Source organism: Anomalospiza imberbis, chromosome 7 (assembly GCF_031753505.1).
Source record: "Anomalospiza imberbis isolate Cuckoo-Finch-1a 21T00152 chromosome 7, ASM3175350v1, whole genome shotgun sequence".
NCBI classification, from domain to species: domain Eukaryota; kingdom Metazoa; phylum Chordata; class Aves; order Passeriformes; family Viduidae; genus Anomalospiza; species Anomalospiza imberbis.
Genome location: NC_089687.1, coordinates 35,722,362 through 35,746,944, shown reverse-complemented (window position 1 = coordinate 35,746,944; position 24,583 = coordinate 35,722,362). Strand labels below are relative to the sequence as shown.

Genomic DNA, 24,583 nt, shown 5'->3' with positions numbered 1-24,583 from the left:
CGTGGCTATTTATGGAATATTGCCCTTTTACTACCCACAAATTCTCCATAAACAGCTTATGATTTTTTTTCAAAAGGGTTTTTATCCACAGTTATCCAGCAAATAAGTTGTCTTCTGTGCCAGAGTGGATATTTATTGTTGGTGATGTTCTCCTCTGATGTGATTCTCTTTCCTGAAGGAACTTTCAGTCTGAAAGTTTCCATAAAATCATTACAATTATTATTTATTGATGGTAATGGCTGGTACAATCTGCAAGCCATCATGATGGATAGTCCTTTCTGCAGGGAGCTCACAATGAAATGAATGATTACAGATTTGCATTTTCCTGTTCTGCTCCAACCATTCACTGTTCCAATTAGCATTCCTGCCAGCACCCTCCGTGATGCACAGACAGAAAAATGCAGAATGCAAAAGGGACCAAGTGCAGAGGCGTGGGGAGGGGAAAAGTAAATCAATGAACAGTTATGGGAACTATTGACTCATGCTTATGGTCAGGGAGGAACTCAGTTCTACATTTTATTTTTAAAAATTTTTAAATGATAGGTCGTGGCCCCATATGAAAAATTACAGTGTCATCCAGAATTTAATTATATCAGAAAAAACCCTAAAGTACTTACAGGTTGCCATTGGCTGTACCTTTGGAAACAGATTGATAATGCTGTAGGTAGCTGTCCTGTGTCCTGGTTTTATGTAGCAAAGAGGTTTTAAAAGGCATAAGTAAAATACAGTGTTTCAAACTGTTATTGCAGCATTTGGGGATTTGGTATCTCATGGAGAAAAAAACCTTCAGAATGTTTCATCACCATCCAACTTGACTTCCAGCACCCACACATTCAACAAGATCTTCAATTTTGAGGAGGTAAGTCTGTATTTGCATAATAGCTGAGCATGAACATTTATGTATCCTCATATTTAAAGAATTAGAAGCTCAAAGTACCAACACACAGCTTTTGTTGCTTTAGGATCTCCCCTATTATGTGAATGAGCTTAATTTTGGAAACACAGTGATTGTGGGTGGATTTTTAAGCTTTGTGGTGAGATTTTTATCCTCTAGGCAGAAACCAGGCAAACCTTGAGACATAATACCATGAAATACAAAATATAGTCGCACACAAGAAATACCCTGAGATACTTTGTTCAGAACTTGTGTGAGTTAAGATGTTTGCAGTATATTTTATTTCTTATGAAATTAAAGATGTGGTACAGGCTTTGACATCCAAGTATTTATTTGCTCATGATAGTCCTGCAGTGGCATCAGAGGCACTGTGTGTTTATTGTATGGGTATTTAATACTTACAGAATCTATTCCTTTGTAATAGAAATTTGTTACGATGTAGTGGACGCTGCTTTTGTGGTTTGGTGTCAAGGCCTACAAACACTTTTGCACACATTTCTCTTTGTAGTAGATGAGGAATTTGAAGGGTTTCAGTGACGTTGTTCAGCTGTTAGAATTCTGTCTACGCTGTAACCACAGTGCTTTTCAGATGTCACTGCTATCCCTTAAAAAAAGGCTCATGGCTGCATTTAGCACCATCCCAGATACAGTATTGCTTTACAGCCACCCTGAACGTGTCATTGTTCTTTCAGAACCAGCCCCAATACTCCACTGCGGGGAACCTCAGGGCCCTGCTGTGCCAGGTCTTGTCGCGGTACGTGGCACATCCCGGTGCCACGGGAGGGAGCATGGCAGCCAATATCCACCTCACCTTCTGCTTCACCAACTCCTCCCTTCTGGAGTCCTTTGCCCAGGAGTTCAGGACCCAGCTCTCCCAGGTGAGTGCCTGGGACCTTCCCTGGGGGCTGCAGCTGGGAGCTGTGGCACTTCAAACCCAGCAGGCAGGGTCTGGAGCTACAACACAGGCCCTTGCAGGCAGGAGTTGCTCATCTCTGTACCCAAGTGCACGTAGGGCACAGTGAGGCTGAGTTAATTCTTGTGCATGGGGTTAGCCCAAGGACCTCCAAGCTGAGTATGTGGCTTGGAAAGCTAAGGGTCATCCAGCCATCAGCTCATGGCTGCTAAGGGTTCTCACCACACCTGGGCCTTGCTTTTCCTCTTTGTTTGCCCCCCTGCAGTGGCAGGTCAATAGAACAGCATGAGCATGTGGTGTAAATAAGAATGTTTAAACCACGGGAAGGCAATAAATTTAATTGTGGATTACCTCAGCAGTATAACTTCATCCAGTGACTCCTGCATCTCATCCAACAATTCATGATTGAAGCAGTACTTGTCTTTGGGAAAGCAATATAATTAAAGCAAATTAATCCTTTAAAGATAAAGCCTTCTTTTTTTTTTTTTTTTCTTTGCCAAGGTTAGGATTGATATTAATTTTCTTGTATTCCTAGTCTTTGGGCTTTTTAGGACATTGTGAATCATAGGGCTTGTCTGAACAGAGAATTTATTGTACAACCTGGGGTGTGAAGGTAAAACACAGTCACACTCTCAGTTATTGCCTGTCCTTTGAATGTATTGTTTGCAGACTTGCATGCAAGTGCAGTGCCAGCTGAAAAACATAAAAGGACCTCCCAGCAGCAAGGCTTCTCGTTATTAAATAATTTCTTCTGGTTCTTAAATAATTTCTTACATTTTTATTTGTTAAGGTGCAGCACAACGCAGAGTACCAGGAGACCTTCGTCAATGAAATGGTCTCATTTCTGACACTTGTCTCCCAAGTGCAGAATGACACCTCCCTGTGGCACCTGCTTTTGCTGGCCCCAGATGTGTTTCAGGACAACATGCAGCTGCGAGACATAATTGATTTCCTTCAGAATCCAAGCAGGTAAAACAGAGAAACTGGCAGGAGAAGCACTGAAGGTTGGTGGGTTTGTGTACTGACCTCTAAGGACATCACCTGTCCTCTTGAAAGAAGGGTGTTACCTTAAAAGCATGATTTGCTTGGGGAACGATGCAGCTCCATGCTAATGTAACCCTAAAGGTCTCTGTGGACTGCGAGCAGTGTGTTGTTTTTCAGTGACTCTTGTGTCAGTCTTTTAATGGGAACTTGATATAAACTCCTGAGTTTTCTCCCAGCCTGTTTAGAGGCACTGTCATGCCCTTGTGCAGATAGAAAAGCTGGTGAGTCACAGGCACTGCCTTTGGTGGTAGAAAAACCCTCCTGGCTGGATAAAGAAAGCAGCCGGCTGCTTCTTTCCAGAAAAGCACAGAGCCAAGTTCAGGTTGCTTTGGAGCACCTCAAGCAGTTGTAGGGGAGCCATAATGTTGTTTTTTAAAACTGATTACCCAATCTACTGCTGGGTTAATCTTTCAAGACTGGTCCCAAGAAAGCAGAGAAGAGAGGGGGCCTGATTTTCTTCCATATGGGCTTTGACACGTCTGACTTGCAGAAGAAAGTGCCAGTTATATATCTGCTCAGTGGTTATATGAAAAACAGAGCTGGCTTAACTGCATTATTTAACTGTACTGAAATATTTGATGCAGTTTGCACCTAAGGCAATACAAATTTCTAGAATGGGCTTAGCCTTGAAATCCCATTTCTGGGCTGTAGTTTGGTTAAACTCTCCCTGGTCTCCAGAAGACCTGAGTTACTCAAAATTAAGGGACTCTGTTCCAAATCATCTTTTGGATGTGTGACTGACCCTGCTATAAAATATTCTGGATAGTCCAGTTGTTACAGTACATGGAGGACACCAAGAAACTGTCTTCAGACTGCTTTTTGTTTTTATCTTGCATACATAAGCAGTTGGGTTAAGAAGCCAAAAGAAGTTGTAGAAGCTTTGCCACTTTGATTGCACCCAGGCTTAGAGGGACTCACTTTTGATCACTGGTGTGTTGCTGAGGCACTTAGAAACCTGTACATTTAATATCAAGGTAATTTTCCATGCTGCATTGTGAGACCCATGTGTAAGCTGTAATGTCCTTATCCTTAAAGAAGTCAGCAGCAGTGTGGCAAGAATTGTAATTTTATTCAGAAGCGTTTTGTTCATGCTGCTGTTTCAGTCACAGGATTATTACATTTGTTTGTGTTTACTGGCTTGCAGAACCCAGCCTGAGAACCAGCCCTGTTGGAGTGCCCAGGGAGAATTAATATTTACTGTGCTGCTCTGCTTTGCTCTCCAGCTGCAGAGCTGGGGGAAGTTATCATAGACACGACAAAGAGGCACATAGAATTTCATCACCAGAACTGTGCAGTGCTTTTATGCATGGCATCTGGCACTGTAAATGCATGAGTAAAGAGTTATTGCAAAGAGATTGCACAAATAGTACTTTTAATGATGCTTACAATAGCACATCTTAGTGAGCCTGGCCACGTCTCTTACTCAGGCAGGACTGAACTGCTAAAGAAATGCTGTACAGGGAGGTTTTTTTTTTTTATGGTAGAAATATGAAGGTATAGAAGAAAAGAACTTTTGCTCATTGTTGCATCTGTATGAACCAAGTGATAAACACCACCAGTGTGAAACAGTAACTTCCAAGTCATGAATCTTATTGAAATTTTAGCAGCAAATTTCATTACTCACAAAAACCTGGTTTGCAGACTGATTTCACAAATGTTCCTCTTTGTTGCTGTAATACAGTTTTTCAGCTGAGCACGTAAGCTGAGCTTTTTCTCCACAGCCAAAGTCTGCAGAAACCCTGCAAGACTGAAATAAAAGGGCAGCAGCATCACTTGTTTCCATGTTTGCTGCCTTCTGATCTGCGTGATATGCATCCATTTTTGGCAAGTCTGTGCCTGCCTCCTCCTTGGCTCTGCCATTGCTCAGCTAAATATGTCATTTATAAAAAACTGGGTTTCTTCCCCTCTAAGACTCTTACAAGCACATCTGCAGAATGAAAATGATGAGCACCAAGCCCACGAAGCCTGCATGGAGACTTTATGTTAAATTAGGAGAGAAGAGATCCCCGGTGCTCTGTTCTCAGTAGCAGCCTGTTCCCACAGATCAGTATGTATTTATTCATGCCACTGACAAAGCCAGGTTCTTTGTGTATCACCTGCGGAACTTGAGGCAGGTGAGAGAGAGATGGTGCATTTCAGTGACCCCACAGCTACAGTGAAGGCTGCTCTTTATACAGAAGAAAAAAAAGGGACTAATAATCACAGTGAAGTTTTCAGTAACCTGCACACCTGAGCAGGCAGCCCTTTAAATTAGTTCCTCTGTGATACAATATGCCTGATTATCAGCTTGTTCCTTCCTAAGACTGAAAAACATTCCTTGCTTCCCTGTCAGCCCAGCTATTACAGCACGAAAAGGGAAAGAAGGAGAATTGGAAATGGCAACAGTTATTTGTGATTGCTTCTTCCTTCCAGTGATGTTTTCCCCCCTGGGATCCCTGCTCTCCCTGAAGCCTTGTCTCTTTGGTTCTTGGGGTATTTTAGGAGGAAATTCCCCTGCAGCAGTGAATCACATGGCTGGTGTGTCACCTGGGTGTTTTCTGAGACCTGCTGGCTGGATTTTAGTGCCCTGTAGATTTTATGTAACTCTCTGAAAAAGTGCACCTAATGAGTGCCACACATGTATTTGTGCTAATACACCACCATGGCTTTCCCATCAAAACCCCATGTGTTTGTATCTTGTGCATGATCAAACAAATAATTACAAACAGGGATGATGTCCTGTCTGTCCAACATTTTAAGAATGATAGCTTGTGTTCCAGCTGTTTCCTATTAAAGCATTCCTATTAGAGCACATAAACCTGTAACCACAATTTATTTTCCTTTTTCCCCCCGCCCTTCAGTGTTGTGCTGGCAGCTCAGAATGTCTCTGCATCTCTTGTGGGCGATGATAGATTCAAAACTGTTCAGAATGAGGTTACAGATTCTCCACATTCCCTGAACTGCTTGGAGCAAGGTAAGACTTCTCCATTGAGTCATATCTCTGCTGAAAACCTGTGGTGCTGAGAAGAAGCAAACTGTAGGCTAATAAGAAACCATACAGATTGCGGAGTGTTCAGGGCTCGGCATAATGGGTTCTTCCTTCAGCTTTTTATAAATGCAAATAAAATGCCTATTTCAAATGGAAAAGTAAAAAGGCTTGGGTTTGTCAGTAGACAACGAATTAACATGAGTTTGCAGCCTCAATGGAAATGGGGAGCAGTAATGTTTTACTTTGATTTGCATTTTTTGGGAGGGCTGATGTCAAAATCTGCCTCTGGTTGTGGACTCTGTAACTCAGCTTGGTGCAGCAAGGCAGGGGCTGGGGCTGGGCTGCACAATGAGCTGTTTACATCCAGATGAGCCGTTCCTTCAAATCCCTGTCCCTTCCAGCAGAGATATCCCCCTCTAACTAGGGATCTGGGAACAGGCAAGGGAAAGGAACTAAATGCTGCAAGGGACAGATGGGGATTGCAGTCCCTTCTCTACTTGTTTTGTGGAGACTGTGGAAGTTGAGGTGGGTAAAAAGAAAGATGAGGTGTGCAAGAAGGGAAGACATGGAAAATGGCTGGTGAGAGGACTGGACACATGGGGATATCAAGATGAGTGCAAATGGCTGTGGGAGACATAAATGATGCTGCAGACAAAGCTTATGTGTTTGCAGTAAAAAAGCAACCCTAAATGAAGGAAAAGGTACCATAATAAATACTTGGCCACCTTACTCTGCATTACTGACAGCAAAGTGCTCCTAAAGCAGGAGGAGACTTTTGTTAGCATCCAGATCCCAGGAGCATTGAATTGTTCCAGAATGATTTCAGCACAGAAAGTTACTTCTAGGATGCCATCCTCACTTCCCTTGAAAGGCCAGGAAGAGTTACACCCCAAAAGAACACTCAGATTTGTAACCAGGATATTGTGGCTTGTGGTAGGAGCCTAACTTCCTAAGTGAATCTGAATAGATTTGCCATTATAGCACTTCTCAGGTTCCAGATTTACGTGATCTTTGCTAATATGCTCTTCACATTTTTGTTGTAGATAAAGAAAGAAGTTGGGTGACCGGATCTATTTGTAATTTCTTTGCTCACTGGAAAGACAATCACACTTTAGTATCTGAATTGGAGGAAGTTCTAAGGTGAGACATTAGCTAAAGGGATATTACTAACAGTGTAATTCAAATCTATGATCTTTGCTCTAAATCACCTTACATTTCCACTTGCATTGATTTCATATTCACTAAAAAATTTTTTGTTCCCCTCCAGAAAAATTAAGTCACCAGAGATTGGTGGAAAGCACTCCAAGAGGTCCATTAATTCAGATGATTTAGAAGCCATACAAAAGCATCTACATCGTTTCAAAGGCTTTGAGGAAAAAATGAATAGAAGTGAATTAAAAAGCTTAAATCTATTCAGAAATTTGAAGAATGAAACATTACAGAAATTGTATGCATTTCTTGAACTGGGAATGAATCCACATCATGATTATAAATTAAAGGAACCATATAATAAGGAAATAATTGATGAAATCTATAACTTCACATCACTGCAATTACAGAGTGACTTTAATGGGACTTCCATTTTCAATACAACGACCCAGTGGAAAGAAATTCTGAGGGCCTTAAAATTAGCTACAATGCTTTGGAATCCAGCTCTACTAAGTAATTCCAATTTTAGCACATTGAAAACTAAAGATGCTCTCAAAGTGTTGTTCTCCACAAGCATGCCATCACTTCTGGAAGGTCTCAGAGACCGTTTGAGTGGATTGCAAGAAACCCCACCTGTGTTTTCTGATGATCTGCTTGAGCCCGAGTCCTACAGAAACTTCCCAGAGCAGCTCCTAGCTCTCGAGAAGATGTTTTTTAGAATGATAGGCACAAATGTGGGCTATCAGTACCTCCTGCTGCCTGTGTTTGAGCTGATGAGGGCTGTAGAGAAGTCCATGGGTGAGGCTTGGTGGGATGAGTTGAACGTCTACTGGCGCATTGGGGAGAAACTGAGATCCATGAGGTGGAATAACACAGCCATCGTTGCCTATGGGCAGTTTTTGGAGGTGTTAAACAGCCATTTGCAAAAGCTGAATAATAAATCAAGTGGTGTCTTCAGTGAAGAGTTGGATCAGCTGTCAGAATTCATAATAGCTGTGTTTAAAGAGTTTGGGGAAAGCTCTGGAGTAGCCAATATCTCACAAGTCACTCAAGCCATCCAAAAGACGTTGTACATCTTAAAAGACTTACAGCTGAATTATAATGTCAGTACATTAAAATCTATAGATCTTTTCTTTAATTTTAACAATAAAACCCTGGAGAGCTTGTCTGAACTTCTGAGAACAGGAATGAAAATCCTTCATTATACAAGTGCCAGTGAAGGTTCCAGTGATGACATAATTAACCCTATCTATAATTTAACACATCTTCTACTGCAAGAGTTCAGCCAGTCTCCCTCACAGCACAACGGCTCACTACAGGCAAAAATTTGGGAGTTCTTGAGATTAGCCTTGGATTCTTTCCTTGAGCACAGCAGCAATGGCTATAGGACACTGCAGAATTGCTCCTTTGAAGATCTGCTCAATGTAGGCCTTGAGGTGCTGTTTGAAAATGCCACTCTAAGGGAGTCCTCAGCCAGGAGCCCCTGCAAGCCCCTCTTGGATTCCTTGGGCGTGGAGGGTGGGACAGGGAGCAATGACACCTTTACCAGGGTGTTCCAGCTGGCCATAAGCAACCTGAAACTGTCCCCAGAGTTTGCTGCTGCCTACAACAACAGCAGGGAGAGCTTTTTCAAGGAGCTGTCGTGCCTCACCCGAGCTCTGCGTTTGTCTCTGAGTTTCCTTTCCAAGTTAAACCTTGTGTCTGAGCTGGGGAACTCGTGGCTCCAGGAGAAGGTGAGAGCTCTGAGTGCAGCCACGGAGGGGCTGGTGCAGGGTGGCGCCTCGTGCCCCATCCCAGCCCAGGATGTGGGTGATGTGTCCCCATCCCAGCTTTTGAACGTGCTCCTTCCTGCCCTGCTGAATGAAACAGTGCTGAGCTCCTTGAATTCCTCTGGCAGCTCAGCAGGCTGGGATGGGCTGCCTGTGTTTTCCCACCTGTCACCACCTGCTTCCATGAGGAACAGCAGTCTCTACGAGCTGCTGCAGGTGGGCAGAGCTGCTTCCAGCCAGCCTGAGTGGGGACACTTCTCCCGGCTGTGGCATGCCACTGGCAGCCTGCTGACCTCCAAATGGAGCCTAACAGAAGTGAGTGAATATGTGGAACTCCTGCAAATTATGAAGAAAGCTCTAATCCTTGTGGACTTTGGGGTAGCTCCTGGAAAAGCATTGGTGCATCAGATCTTTCATAATTCTACTGAAGCAATTAAGTCCTCAGATCAGAGTGATTTGTATAGTTCATTAAAACTCTTTTTCAGTTCAACTTCTGCCACAGGCAGCACACTGGACTCGGAAAGAATATTTCAAGAAATACTTCCTCTGTATGATGGAGGTGGTGAAGGACTGTTCTACTCTAATCCCTATGGAAAAGAAAACCAAGATGTTCTGACTATGGCTGCAGTGATTTGGAATGAGATCATTTTAAACAGGACTAATTTTAATACAGAGAATGCATGGGAAGTTATCAAAATGCTTGCACTCGATGCAGTCTCGCTTGAAGACATTGAAAATTATCTCAGCACAAATGAAAAAGTGTCATCATTATTTTCTGACTTCTTGTTGACCCCTGGAACTTTTAAAAATTTTGTGGAACACCTTCTGTCCCTTGAGCAGCTTCTTGGTGCCATGGCAAAGGTGAATACCAGTGATCATTATCTGCTGATCTCTTCTTTGTCTAAGGTAATGCAGAAACTCCCTCCTGGAAGGCAGGAAAATGAACGTGATGCTTTCTGGCACATTGCTGAAGGTCTTCAGTCATTGAACTGGAATAGTACAGACAATCTCACTGCCCAGTCACTTCTAGACATGCTGCAAAATCTGCTAAATACAATGGAAAATGACTCCAGTCTTCCTTTCAGTAAGGAAATGAAGCAGCTGCTAAACTTTGCATTCTCCATCTTTGAGCTGTATGATGAAGATGACTCCAGGGGAAACAAGATCTCCGTGTACTTGCAGGCCATGCAGAGGGGTATCTTAACTTTGAAAGGTTTGCAGAAAAGCTATAACATAAGTGAGCTTGAATCTCTCAGCCTCTTACTTGATTCTTACAGTAACTATACCCGGAGACTGATGGAAATGTGGGGAGCAGGAATGAAAGTTCTACATGACACCAACTTAAACAAAACATCTGAGGAAAAAATGGACGTTGTCTATAATTTCTCACGTTTGCTGCTGCAAGAGTTCAGCCAGTCTCCCTCACAGCACAACGGCTCACTACAGGCAAAAATTTGGGAGTTCTTGAGATTAGCCTTGGATCCTTTCCTTGAGCACAGCAGCAATGTCTATAGGACACTGCAGAATTGCTCCTTTGAAGATCTGCTCAATGTAGGCCTTGAGGTGCTGTTTGAAAATGCCACTCTAAGGGAGTCCTCAGCCAGGAGCCCCTGCAAGCCCCTCTTGGATTCCTTGGGCGTGGAGGGTGGGACAGGGAGCAATGACACCTTTACCAGGGTGTTCCAGCTGGCCATAAGCAACCTGAAACTGTCCCCAGAGTTTGCTGCTGCCTACAACAACAGCAGGGAGAGCTTTTTCAAGGAGCTGTCGTGCCTCACCCGAGCTCTGCGTTTGTCTCTGAGTTTCCTTTCCAAGTTAAACCTTGTGTCTGAGCTGGGGAACTCGTGGCTCCAGGAGAAGGTGAGAGCTCTGAGTGCAGCCACGGAGGGGCTGGTGCAGGGTGACGCCTCGTGCCCCATCCCAGCCCAGGATGTGGGTGATGTGTCCCCATCCCAGCTTTTGAACGTGCTCCTTCCTGCCCTGCTGAATGAAACAGTGCTGAGCTCCTTGAATTCCTCTGACAATGCAACAGGCTGGAATAACCTGACCACGCTCTCCAGTGTGGCACAGGCTGAGCTCCACAACCTGCTGCAGAGGCTGCAGGGTGCCTTCAGCCTCACCAAAGACAGTTACTACACAAGTGTCTGGGATGTGCTTAACAGCTTCCTCAGCACCAAAAGGAATCCAGCTGAAGGAGCTTCCCTTGCAAGGCTGATGGAAGCAGTGGCAAGTGACTCTGCCAGCGATCTGCCAGCTCTGGAAATCACAGAAGCCACCCTCAACATTCTCGATGGGCTGGACATCTCTGGCCTGCTAAACGAATTCAATATAAGTTCCAGCTCAGCTTTTCTCTCCAACCAAACCAGTTTTGACAGTGTGATTGATATTGTCGCTCATCACTTCACTGTCATGGCAGAAACCCTTTACAACAAGACCCTGCCTTGGACTCTGAGTGACCACACACTGTCCCCAACCAGCTTGATCACACAGTGAGTTTGGGCTTTGGGTACTGTAATTCTATAGATGGGTTTTGACCACCATTCTCATTCCAGCATGAGAAGTATGGAATTTTCTTCCAGTGGAACAACCTAAGCCTGCAATCACTGTAATTTAGGACACAATGTATAAAGTGGGTTAAATTGAAGAAGAGTAAACTTCTCCTTGAGCTGAACATACAGCTGAAAGTCAGACTTGCAGAAAATTTTGTGTGTTGGTACTATCAATGCACAGTGGAACAGAGACCTGAAGGAGTCTCACCACCAGTGGTAGGCTCTTTGGAAAACCTTCCTTTGTGGGATGACTCTCTAATTTTTGATCCTCAGTCTCCCTTAGGTGTGCCTTTGCATCTATATAATGCCTCCATCACATAGATGTGAACTTTTCAAGTGTGTTTTCTTATTTTGAGAGTGAATGACAGCTTTGGGAAATAACAGCAAAAAGAAGTGATGGAATAAAGCTGGGGGGGGTACCCACTTACGAGAGATGGCTTTCATCTGGAATTCTTCTGCTGAGGAACAGCATCCACAACTGACAGGTTGCTCACTAACATATACCTTGTTTTTGAAGGAGAAGCTGATTTAAATTCCCATCTTATTTTTCAGATTTCTGTTTTTAGAATTTCAAAACACCATCTTGCAGGTGACAGCGAATAACAGCTATAACCCTTACCTGATGTGTTTAATAAATTCCGAGGAAGCTGAAGACGGGGAATTGACAGGTGATCATGATTTCATTAATGCTGAGGAGCCTCAGCTGGAATGTGTTTTGCCTAATGGTGGGAAGGAATGGTGCTACATGGTTTTATCTGCTGGCAATTAACTGGAGCTCTGAGACCTGGGGGAGCCAGACTGAGGTTTTGTTTGAGTTATGTCATGTTGGGATTATGAGTTTCCATCCCAGTCCCTCTGGAAGGCACATCTCTTCTCACTGTGATGATAGGTTGCTGACACTCAGACAAAGCAATCTTACAAATAGCAACATCTTTCCCTTCACAGCTTTATGTAGCTGTAATATGAAAGCAGTTATTTCTGAGAGTTAACATGGTATTTCACATAGATACTCATCATCGGTGCTTATTGTAACACCCGAGAAGTTTCACCTGTGCACCTATTACCAGGATTGGGTGGATTTCACTAGGAGCAGAGCATCTACTTGAACTCAATCCCTTATAACCCAGATTACAATTTAGCCCTTGCTCTGTCATTTCAGAGGTCCTCGGCTGAGGGAGTTTGGTGGAAAATAGCAATGCTCAGTTGGCCTCAGAATAAAAGTGTTCATATTCCCATCTGTGAAGTTTCTGGCATTTTTGTCTGGAGTAACTCTTGTTTTTTTCCCCTGCACAGAAAACATCACACTGCTTTTGAAGCAAACTCATCTGAAAAAGAGCTCTTTTATGCAAAATAATACCTCCGAGAAACATTCATCCATACCAGAGCTCCTGAAGCTAAAAGTGAGTCTGCTTAAAATGCTTACTTGAAGGACATCCCACAGTGATGCATGAATGTGCAATGGTGGTTTTGAAAAACAGCATATGGAAATAAGTTTTCTTCAGAGAACAGCTGATAAAAACTAGGACTGAAACTCTGTGTTCTGCCTGCTGCCTATATTTGAAGGTCACCTGTAAACTGGGTTGAGGAACTTGTTCTTTTATCTGTCCCTATCAATTGTACACATTTTTCAGAGAAGGTAGAGGTGTTCCTGTCCTCCCATGTGCTGGATAGGATGGCTCTGTTTTCTACCAGTTGTCCCAGAAGGATGAGCACTGCAGAGATGGCCAGTGGCAGCATATTCCTCAGTGAACCATTAGTTTTAAAATTCAGTATATTGAGACTTCCTGAAGCGCCTTGCAGAGCTGAGATCATTCTAGGATGCCTCAGCTTCACTTGAGGAGGAGGTAGGGAGGAGTTCTCCAAGGCACAGATAGGGATTAGATACCTCTGCCCTGCTGAAAATCCGTGGAACTGTGCACTCCTAATTGGCAGCTAGCAGCATGACTAACTGGGTTACTGCTGTGCCTAAGGAGCTGTACCAACACCAGCGTGGCTGGAGTCAAGTCCCCGCATGCTCCTCTGCCCCCAGATGTCTCACAACACCAGAATGGCTTCTGAGATTAAGCACCAGTATTGATTCATGGAGTTCCCTCACCAGCTTTGGGTTTGGCAATGCCTCATTTGAATAAAATGCTTCTTAGCCCATGCATTCACGACTGCACTAATAGCATGCATGCACTTTAGTCTATTGCTCCATAGGAGAAATAGCATTTAAAAGTCCTTTTAAAAAACACAGCAGTATGCAATGTTGTTGCTGTGTTATATATCTGTAACAATAATATGATGAGCCTCGGTGTGACAGGTACTTAAGGGCATAAAGCTGAAAATAATTCTTCCCATAAGAGCCTGATAATGTAAATAATGATGTCAGACAAGAGGAAAGCCCATAATAGCAAAGGACTATAATTTTACATGGGTCGGCAGATGAGGAAGCTCTGACTTCTGGCCAAGTCCCTTTCCTGTGCTGCAGTAGATGACCAGGTGGTATCTGAAAGGCTAAGCCTGTTGTGCAAGATAGATTTATTTGGTCTCTGAGAAGATTAATTAGTAAACAGGTAAGTCAAATGGAGTATTGCTGTCTAAGTGTGTTGGGCAGGGGAAATGACATGTTAAGGTTTGCAAGGTTTATTAGATCCAGCCAGGTCTGCCAGAAGTTTACACAACGATTGTCACAAGCTGTTCTATTGGGGACCTTTTGAATGAACTAAATATATATATATATTTAAAAATCTTAGTCCTAAGGAAAGACAGAAAGGGACAGCTAGACTCTTTAAAGCTTGCCTTTTATAATTCTGTCATCTAACTGGTGTTTGTGCATTTGTCTTCCTTTTTTCAAAATGTCCTTTGAAGATCTCTCACCTCCGGGATCTGACAGCGCTTCTGTGTGACTATGAGAGCTTTAAGTCCATCCAGCAGCTCTGCCACCTCCCTGAGGTTCCCTTTGGGGAGCTGTGTGAGCAAGGCCAGACTCAGGAGCAGCTCCTCCGTGCTGCTGAGCTGAGCAGCCAGCTTGTGACCAACGTTCTAAGTCACAGGAGGATCTCCCAGGAGCTCCAAAATGTACTCGTTGGGGATGCCACAGACATCCAGGCACAGCTGAAGTGGTGAGGCTCTCCCTCTGAGCTAGACTATTTTAGTATTCTGTTTATGAAATGACTTCTTGCCTTCTTTTTATATTCTCAGTTTTGTTTGTTGTTTTGTTTTTCCAATTCAGGCTTCAAGAAAATGTACCAGAAATTGCTTTCTTTCAAGAGATTCCTCAGTATATGGCTACTTTGAATTCCATGTTGAACATCACTGAGGGTTCAACAGACTCGAGCAAGCAAGGTACTCTTCTGTATTTTCTTTACAATGATGGTAAACATCACCTCTGGTACCACAATTTCTGCTGGAAATCCCAGAATTGCCTAGCTGCCAGGAAGAATTGGTATTAATGAAATAACCATACACCATGACCTTGGGTTCCTTTATCTGGGGTACTTCTAGAGCCTGCTCAAGACCACACTTTGTTTTCTTTACAAAAAAGCACTAAGTCTTTCCATCTGAGCAAATTTTGCTGTCCTGAGATGTCCTGATAACTTCAGCCCACAAACCAGACTGTAAAGCATAGAAAGTAATGACTGTATGCTCCAAGTTTTTTTGGATCTTTTTTCTTATCAGCAGTGAGGTACCACACTCCCATACTTCACATAGAGTCTTCTCCATGTGCTTGATTTGCTGTGTGTCTGGAGAAAGCTGTAATATCAATTGTTCTTTGACTGTTATTCCAGAAAAGTTGAGAGATGTGTTTAAAAATGTGGACCAGCTCAAAGAGGACCTCAGAAACACAACAGGAATGTCTACAGCCAGCATTGATGCTCTTCTGGAAGCATCTTTCCCAGAAAACAGCAGTCAGGTAAGTTTGCTCTTATTCTTTTGGGAGGTCTTGTTGCTTTCTACTGCTCAGACCATTAAAACTATAATTTGTTACTGAATGCAGCTGAACAGGCCACTGGGTGTGTGCCAGCACAGGTGACCCCCCAGGGATAGACAGCAGAGCATGTTATGGATTGGAGTAGCCACCAGGAATGCAGTAGGAGCATCGCTGGTGTCAGCCCAGCCACTGGAAACTGGGAGCCATATGGTCCCTTTGGCTGTCACCAGGTCAGCAGCCAGGCACTGCCTGGAGAGGGATGCCTCTGATCTGGAGCAGGGCACAACTCTCTGGGACGTACCAATGTGGGCTGAGCAGGGTCTTAAGTTGGTCCTGGTCACTCAGAAGTTGTCCCAGTCCAGGTGAAAACGTACATTTATAACCACAGTGTGTGAGAGCACTCAGGGTCCAAAAATACCCTCCTAGAATGAGAGATGAGCTTCCCTTCCTCAGCCTCCTGCTCCTGCAAGCAGATCTCCAGGTGCTTTTCCCCTTCCCAGCCATCTTGTCTGGACTGGGCCCCAAAGAGCGTGCTCTTTTCCAAACTTCACATGCATCAGTCAATGAGAAATTGAAGCCACAAAAGCTTTTACTACTGTGCAAGCTGGGTAGTAAAACACAGTCCTTAGGATTTGTCCCTGGGAGCAGGAGTAATGGGCAGGAATTTTCTGGTTCTTGAGTGGTTGAAATATGGCACTGTGGAAAGAACAACAGCCAGGCAGGATTAATCCAGGCATGGTGGAGCGTGCAGTGCACCCCTAACAAATCTCTTTTCCCTTTGTGCACACCCAGCTCCTCTCTCAGGTGCTGCAGCTGGAGTCCTGCAGCGCCCGTCCCGAGGACCCACAGCTGCAAGTGGTGGTGCAGGAGCTGTGCAGCCTCCCTCTGCCAGAGAGGACTCGCAGGACCTACCTCCTTGGGGTCACCCTGTTGAGACACTTGGACATTTACAATTTCTTATACAAGGTTAGTGCTGGATTTTTAGAGTGGTTTCTACAGTCTTTGCTGCACGCGGTGGCTGAAAGGTTATAAAATATCATTGCAGTGGCCAGAAGCTATACTGATTTACACAAGCCAAAGATCAGGCTTTGCTCAGGCAGCAATTTTTATTGCATATCCATGCTGTGACAGCGTGGATATAAATGAGAATCCCAGCTGGTGTAAAGCAGCAAACCTCATTTAAAGGCACTGGACCTACTTTAAATGCCTCCCTATCTGCTAGTATCCTTTATGTGCTGTTACAACCTCTTGAACACTCTCAGCTGACTCAAAAATAAGGTACTGAGCTAAATTTTTTGATTCCTTGAAAAGGGAAGCCTTGGAAAAAGTCCTGTAAAATATCTTTTCCCTATCTATTTGGAACTAGAAAGTTACTAAATGATTCAAATTTCCACCCCCCCAGGTATAGAAACAGCATCTAAGAAAACATTCATGGAGAAGTTTGTATTTAAAAACACAGGAGTGATCCTCGGCAAAAACAGTTGTTAAATGATAATGCCAATGAATTTGGGCTCAGGTCAAAAGTCACTCATAGTGTTTGACACCCGTGCTGTGTGAAATGAGAGATTTGATCATATCCCAGCCAGTGCATGACACATATTTCCCAACTGTAGGTGTTTGGAAACACACTGTTAGATTATGTAATGTTCAGGAGAATGGTTTGCAAAAGTGCTTGGGGATTTAGGAATACAAATCCCATTCATTTCCCATGGGACACCCACTCTGTAAAGCCTCCTTGCAGTTTTGAAAATCCCGCAGTGCTCATGTTTGAGTTAACACAATATGGGCGTGTGCATGCCTGTGCATGCAGATTCCTGCTCATCATAATTGATTTCCTTCCTGCCTCTTGCAGATGTTTTTCCCCAAGGAACTTCAGAAACCCATGGATAAGATGTTAGGCCTTCTGACAAAAATGGAATATTTCAGACACCAGGTTGAATCTGGCATTGATCCATTGCTACAAGCTATTCATTCCCTGAAAAAGCTCCGACAGTCCAGGAAAATGCCACTGACTAAGGTATGTGTAGTCTGCATGTGCTTTTGAGGCAAAATGCCACATAAAGGGTTTCCACAGTAATTTCTTACCCTAGAAGCTACAGGTGCATTAAACCATAGATTCTGTTTCAAAGCAACAGTGTTCTGAGAAAAAGCTCTCTCAAACTTATCTCTGGAAGTGTTCAAGGCCAGGGTGGATAGGACTTCTGGTATGTGTCCCTGCCCATGGCAGGAGGTTGGAATGAGATGAGCTTTGGGGTCTCTTCCAACCCAAACCATTCTGTGATTCTATGTTGCCTTCCTAGGAGAGTTTTGATTTGGAGCAGTGGGACCATCGTGTGTTCGTGAGTGGGGAACATATGCTGTGGGAGAAACACTTGGAGCAAGAATGTCTTAAAGGAGAGAGGATTTCCAGCAAAGTACTGGAAGGATCAGCTGGTGAAAACAGCTGGAGAACTGTCCACTAAAGGCAAACCCACCAAAGTCAGCAGCAAAAAACTGCCTTAGCTTTAGTGTGCATTAGATCATACCCAAAGCCTCGAGACTGCCCAAAACATTCAGTACAAACCCATTACTGCTCTGACAGCTGCAGTAACTCCAGGGTGCACTGCCTTCATCCAGCACAGTGTCCAATCCGTCTCTGATCCATAGTCCAGGAGAGCACAAGTGACAGGAATCGTTCCTGGTCATCATTCTGCCTGCACATTGCAGAGCCACGTGCAGCCATGGACTAGATGGGGACAGTGCTGTGCATATCCATGTGACAAATCTGTGCTGTAACCCAGGTGTGTGAATGTCACCAGGCACACATTATAGGGAATTTCTCTGCACACATTGTAGGCACTTCCCACATTGGCTTTCTTACCTGGAAATAAATGTGACACCTCCGTCATAACCAAAAAATGCATGATTTCCATCTAAAGTTCCTATTTTTGTAAATGCAAACCTCTGATGGGAAAGCAGTATAAAAATCTTCAGTCCTTTCCTTCTCATTCTGTTATTTCTCTCCATGTGGGGTGCTTTCAGCATGCAGGATTTATTTGTGTTTTGTCTTTTCTGCAGGCGTTATTTAAACCAAACAACTTTGGGATAACACATGGCACTTTTAAATCCATGTCGAAAGTCCTCTGCAACCAGGAGATCACACCCCTGTTTTTTGAGTCTTTGCTTCCAGACTTTGGAGACCCCGTAAGCAACAGTTCTCATGCAGAGGACATCTATGTCCAAAAGCTGATGAGGAAATACGGGATTCCTCAGGATTCCAGTAAGTCTGGCTTTTCCCTAGGGTACAAACGTTTCAGAGCTGAACTCTGCTATTTCCAGACAGATCTAGTGCTGAGCTGTTCTCCATATGTCTCTGAGGGCTGTAAGTGCTCATTATTTATGGTAGCTGAAGATCTGCACTGCCCTAATTATTGGTGGTTTATTTCCATAAATGTTCAAATGGAAAACTGCCTGTGCAGCAGAGCAGTGCTTGACACTGCACTGTCTCCCATTTGTTGATGATCTGGTCCTAGGGCTCGACAGGTCACTGCTTTTTCTTGATGTGTAGTTTTTCTGACTGTACTGACATTATTAGCTCCTCTGAGTTCACAAAACTCCATTTAACCTTCAAGCAGATAATGCTGGCTTGAACAGCGAGACTCTTGTTGTCTTGAGTTCAGCAACAGGAGATCTTGGGGGTGGATTGCTTTTGTCAAGATGCATTAGATCAGTCAGTGAAGAGGGCCCTGAAGTCATTCACTGGCCACAGCAACAAACTGGGTAGACGGGAGAAAAAACACACTGGTAGCTTTCTTGTGTCTGGTCTGTTTGTTCTCTGTGCAATTTGTTTGCTTTTCTCCCCTTGCAGCCCCGTTTTGCTTATCCTTTTACCTGGACCTGGTCAAGACCCCCACTGGAGCTTTGATTTGGTCTTTCTTAAAACCAATGGTGCTTGGGAAGATCCTTTTCACACCAGATACCCCAGAAACTCGAGCAATCATGGGAAAGGTATGGCTCTGTTCCAGGACGTCAGGATACACCCACTCCAAAGGGTTGTAATTTATCTAGCACAGGCTTGTTTTCCTGGGAAGCAGAGGGCTGCTTTCTCACTGTTTGGAGTATTAATCAAATTCTCTTTCCCTGTTTGCCTTGCTGGCCATATGAGTCATCTTTTGTCTTTGGTTGAATCTTCCCTCCAGAAGCTGCTGTTGGTCTAATATTTATAGGACAATTGTTTAATGCCTTCAGTTTACGATGTTTCACCCCCATATTTTCAGCCAGCAGGAGAGATGTGTCTCCCAGGACAAATGCTGTAACCAGTGCTTGTTCACAGGCAGACCAGAGGCAGAAGGAAAGCAGATATTCAAGACATTCTCTAAATAAATTTAATAGTACTTGCATTAATTCAGTGTATTAAAAGGCATTTTGCCAAACCATGAGAGGATGCTAGGAGAAATCCTAAGGAAAACTAATTTGGTCTCAACTGTTTTATTGTTTTATTTATTGGTTAAAATCTGTAAGGTAATGAATAAATTAATCCTTTCATGTTGCGGGCTTCTTTTGTAGTCGAATGCAACCCTGGAGCAGATGGCTGAGCTAGCCCTGAAGTCCCAGGAGTGGCTGGACCAGTCTCCTGTCATCATGAATTCACTGACTAAGTTAAACCAGACAGTTCCAATGATCAAGGTATGACTTCCTGCCTCCCTTCTGTCTCTTGCCAGGAGGGAACTGGGAGGATGGATTTACTCACTGAAGTAAACTGGGGTTCAAGGGACATTTAAGTCAGCTGGACTTCACAGTTTCTGTGCCTGCCTGTTCCCTTAACAGAGATGCTTCTGACTCACCTTTCCCTGCAAATTCTCTTTCTCAAATGAACTGTTTGTAATATGCTCCCTGACCCTGGCCGTGCTGGGGCCTGCTGGAGGGCTAAGATGAGCAGGGAACACTCTTCAGTTTGTAAATTAACTTTCTGCTTGACGGAGTGATCCAGCCAGCCAAGACCAGGCAAGCAATGACTTTTTCAGAAAATGAAACAGTATCTATAATAAGCATGTAGTTCTGGGTACACACATAAGAGCTAGAAGATGTTTTGTACCTCAGTGGATGTAAATAAAATTTCACTTTTGCCCTCCTAAGAAGCCTAGCCTTGCTTGAATACAGAAAGCAGCAGACTGTAATGTTACACACACTTGTTTCCCATTCTCTGTAGTAAATATTGTCTCCTTTTCTTGCAAAAATGTGATCCCTGGAATGCAAAAGCATTAGCAGTTAATTTTAGGGGCCGGAATTCATTCTAATTTCCATGGCACCAAGAGAAAATCCAGAGTGGAATATGCAAAAGTGAAGTTAAATATTCTCTGCTGATTGCAGTCATTGGTGGAATAATGAAGTATTCAGCCAAACCTGAAAACCTGTGCTGATCTCCAAGTTGAGTTTTGGTTGCCTACACGTTGTGCACTGGCTATGTTCACAGGACTTAAAACAGACATGATGGAAGTTTACTTCTAGAATAACTAAAATTATCCATTATTTTTTTTTTGATGGGACTCTAGTGTCTGGAGGAGACTGAGCAGGCATCCTTTCTTGACTCAAAGAAGCACTGACTTGGACTCAGAGAGCTCTGGATGACATTCCCATTGCTGGCAATTCCCCATCCTGATGCAGAGTGAAAGGAATAGGGAGATGGCTGTACAAATGCCCAGCAAAGGCAGCTGCTCTGTTGTAGCTTAGAATTGCACAGTGAGTGAGCTCAAGAAGCTTCTGGTCAAACTGATGATTTGTATTTCTCTGCTTATTGATAGAACGCCCTGCAGAATCCCTTTGTGCAGGTTTTTATCAAGCTGATGGTGGATTTGGATGCAGCTGAGCTCCTGAGTCAGATAAATGAACTGGGTAAGTGTGTCCATGATGTGCTGCCCTCTTCCTTACTTGTTCTTTTGGGTCTGGGAGCTCCAGAGTCAGCCAGCTGCAGCCATCCCCTAGTCTGCTCTTCTCTGGCCCATCTTGGAGGCTCCAGGGCAAGGCAGTCCCAGCTGTGATCCAGAAATCTTTCAGGGAAAAGAGTCTTAGAGAGCAAAGCGCTGGTGTGAAGAGATGTTTCTCCTGGGTGCTAAGGGGTGGAGGGATGGGAGGCTCTGCCGCGGTGTGTGGCCACTGGAGGACACTGTTTAGCCGTAATTATGACTTCAAATGAGCTACCTGGGACTCTGCTGGAAAATGTTGTGGAGAGCTCCCTTGCATTGCAGCGAGGTTCAGATGAAAAGTTCTCCAGAGCAGAAAAGCCAGGGATCAGATAAATGTACCCAGGCTGATGGAGCCAACAGGCATCAGTGCAGGAGATGCTGTGCTGCAGTTTGCTGTTCTCTGGTGGGCCTGCAAGGCCCTCCAAGGTGACATTTGCTGCTGTGCACTGTGAGAATCACCAGCAACACTGGTGGTGGTACATCCCCTGTGAGTGCACAGCATGGGGATCTTAGTCCCTTCCTGCCTGGCCTTGCTGTCCCTACTGCTTTTGCAGTGAGTGGCCAGGCATGTCACCATAAATCTGGACTGTGCCAGAGAAGCCCAGCAGCAGCCAAGAGTGATTATGGTCTGTTGCAGTCATTTACATCTAGTTGGTGATGACCCCTGTGTTAATCATGAGCAACAACTCCTGCCATAACTCCCCATAAAGCCACGATGCCTGCAGCAGCTGTTCCATATTAGTTACCTTGCATTATGCAGCCACCTTTGAAACCTGCCAGCAAACAGCAGCATCTTTATTAACTGCAGCATCAGGTTGAGTCCACACATCAGCACAGCACACACAGCTCTGCCTTGATGTGCTTGGATAAAGCATGTCCTCCCCTGAGACACAGCAGCTCAACAGGCGAGTTGATTGCCTCCTAAACCAGAGGGTGTGGAAGGAATGGTGAGCACCGTGTGCATGTCTAAAGCCTCAGCAGGTTAGTGGGGACTTCTGATTTGGGATGGCTGTCACATCCCATTGCTGGCATCCTCCCAAAGACAAACTCACCAGCATATTACAAATGATTAACATAAAAACTGGGTCAACAGCATGCCTTCACTGCATTGCTGAGTGCAGAAATGTATTTCACACTTCATATTTAGCATGATGGGTTTTGGTTTGTTTTCTTTCCTCCTTGCTGGTGTCATCGTCAGCGTGAAGGAGTGGAATGATGGAGTGGGTTTTTTGCTGGGTGTAGTGAAGCTGGAAGGTTTGTTTGTGGGGTTTTTCCCTAGATGATATCCGGCTGGAATTGCAGAACAGCGCCGACGTTGTCGACCAACTGAACACTTTGGCTGCCCTGGCTGTGAACGTGTCCTCCTGCGTCTCCTTCAACCGCATTCGGGCAGTGCAGGACTTGGACGAGATGGAAGCGGTGGCTAAGGAGCTCTTCCTGAAGAACGAGCTGTTTGCAAGTATGTGACAGTCCCAAATCCCCCTGACAATTAAATTTCACCTGATAGGGTGTGGGAATGCAGCATAAAATATTTAGCTTCTCACCAGTAACTGTTGTGGTCACAGCTCCCACCACACTGCAGTTGATTCGGAGCAAGTGTGTGTGGGACCTGCACATTCAGACCTCCTTTTCCTACCTCCTCTTCCCTTACACCTCCCCTCTCTGTGCTCAGCTGGTGATTTCTCTTGGTTAATGCTCCGTTTGAATAAAATCCCACTGCCCCAAGGTGATCTTTGTGCAGCCATTTCCTTTCAAGCTGCTACGGGAAAAGGTGCTTTAATCAACAAAGGTATCACAGAATTATTTTGTGAATCAGGTTGGAAAAGACCTTTAAGATCCTCAAGTCCAAATGTAAGACAATTCCATTTATTAGAAGGTCATAAATCACTTGAGATATTCCAGCCAAGCACCATAATGGTGTACTGGGTCTTCTAAGTCACACTTTTCACTTTTGTGGGATTGGATTGTGGGATCAGACTGCAGACAGGGGTGGAGAGTGCAGGAAATAGGAACTTATATTTGTGTCATTAATGCATCTTAATATTTAAAGAAGGTCCTTCATAATTGAGGGGTAGATAGAAACTTCTCTTGGGACTTCAAACCCTGGTAATTTTTGTCCTTTCCCACAGTAGCAGTTTTCTTCTCTGTGTGTCCTCTATTCAACCATATGTTTTATATTTAGAATAATCAGGAAAAATGTTCTGGATAGAAGAATTTCTGTGAGGAAGCCTTGTAAAAATGAGGAGTTCCTCCGTGTCTGTGTGTGCTGTCGACTCCAAAGGAAAGCCTTTTCCCTTTCTTTTCCCAGGTATCATTTTCAAGCTGCCTTCAAGGCCTGGACAGTCAGTTCATGGGGGCCTGTCCCTCCCTCCTGTGCTCAACTACACCATCCGAATGAGCAGCAGGATAACTCAAACCACCAACAGGATCCGGGAGCGCATCTGGACCGTGGGTCCGCACAACTCCACCTCCCAGAGCCAGATTTACAGCCGGGCCTTCATTTACATCCAGGACAGCATTGAAAGGGCCATTATTGAGCTGCAGACTGGCAAGAAACCAGAGGAAATAGCTGTTCAGGTCCAGGCCATGCCTTACCCCTGCTACAACAAAGACATGTAAGTTTGGGTGGCTTTTGCTTTCATGTTTGGTGTCAACTCATCTTGTCAGACTGGTGGAATTCACCGTTCCTTAATACCACACTCACATGGCATAAAAATAGTTTAATTCTGTTCAGTTGGGTTTTTTTCTCGAGGGGCTGAACAAAAGAGGGTATTTTTGACCTTAAGATGGTCTGTTTAGTTTGCCTAATCTTTTGGTTTTGGTGCTCTTTTTATACCTGGATTGTGGTGGTAACTGTAGGTTTTACAGCAGGTAAAACTCCCTGTCTCTGTTTTACTACACACAGTGGGGTTGAGAGTTGGCAGAACTTGGGTTAAATATGAGTCTTGTCTTGTTCTGCAGGTGTTCACATGCAGACAAAGCAGCAGAACTTAGAAAATTGATTTTTTGGGGAGAAAAATAGGGTGCCTAGGTTTATGAGCTTTACAGTGGCCAAACTGAGTGGAAAACTGACAGGGAAGGGATTTCAGTGTCCATCAGGGAGCTCTGGAGGATGTTCAGCAAGAAGTATTGATAGATGTGAGGATCACTGTGCCCTGGCTGAGGGTCTCCCTTGGAGCAAAGGGATAGGCTGGACCTAGGAGCTTTTCCTACTGAAAGAAATCATTGAGGAGCCACAGCAGAGCTGTTCATCTCCTGTGTCAGCTGTCACTAAAGAGAGCTGGGCACCTAGAACCCCTCCTCAGCCCAGCAGCATATGAGGTGCCCAGGACACGGGCAGGAAGCATCCAAACCCAGGTCTCCAGCAAATTCCTGGGATATTGCTGAGAGAGAGTTTTGGGCAGTGGTTAACTGGCTGCTGGAAGCACTGACTCCAGTGCT

At 44.3% G+C, this 24,583-nt stretch overlaps 1 protein-coding gene across 1 annotated transcript in view; it reads left to right on the top strand.

Annotated features, from left to right (window-relative positions):
- The window catches only part of ABCA12 (ATP binding cassette subfamily A member 12), an 87,090-nt gene that overhangs the window by 24,339 nt on the left and 38,168 nt on the right, over positions 1-24,583 (top strand). Inside the window, exons 6-24 of the mRNA XM_068196540.1 lie at positions 750-859; positions 1,588-1,773; positions 2,599-2,777; positions 5,693-5,805; positions 6,864-6,960; positions 7,088-11,227; positions 11,840-11,955; positions 12,581-12,687; positions 14,138-14,391; positions 14,502-14,614; positions 15,058-15,182; positions 15,993-16,166; positions 17,053-17,217; positions 18,258-18,459; positions 19,048-19,187; positions 19,746-19,865; positions 20,981-21,071; positions 22,422-22,601; positions 23,451-23,757. Of these exons, the coding sequence (XP_068052641.1) occupies positions 750-859; positions 1,588-1,773; positions 2,599-2,777; positions 5,693-5,805; positions 6,864-6,960; positions 7,088-11,227; positions 11,840-11,955; positions 12,581-12,687; positions 14,138-14,391; positions 14,502-14,614; positions 15,058-15,182; positions 15,993-16,166; positions 17,053-17,217; positions 18,258-18,459; positions 19,048-19,187; positions 19,746-19,865; positions 20,981-21,071; positions 22,422-22,601; positions 23,451-23,757 (6,919 nt within the window). The remainder of the gene's footprint in view (positions 1-749; positions 860-1,587; positions 1,774-2,598; positions 2,778-5,692; positions 5,806-6,863; positions 6,961-7,087; positions 11,228-11,839; positions 11,956-12,580; positions 12,688-14,137; positions 14,392-14,501; positions 14,615-15,057; positions 15,183-15,992; positions 16,167-17,052; positions 17,218-18,257; positions 18,460-19,047; positions 19,188-19,745; positions 19,866-20,980; positions 21,072-22,421; positions 22,602-23,450; positions 23,758-24,583) is intronic.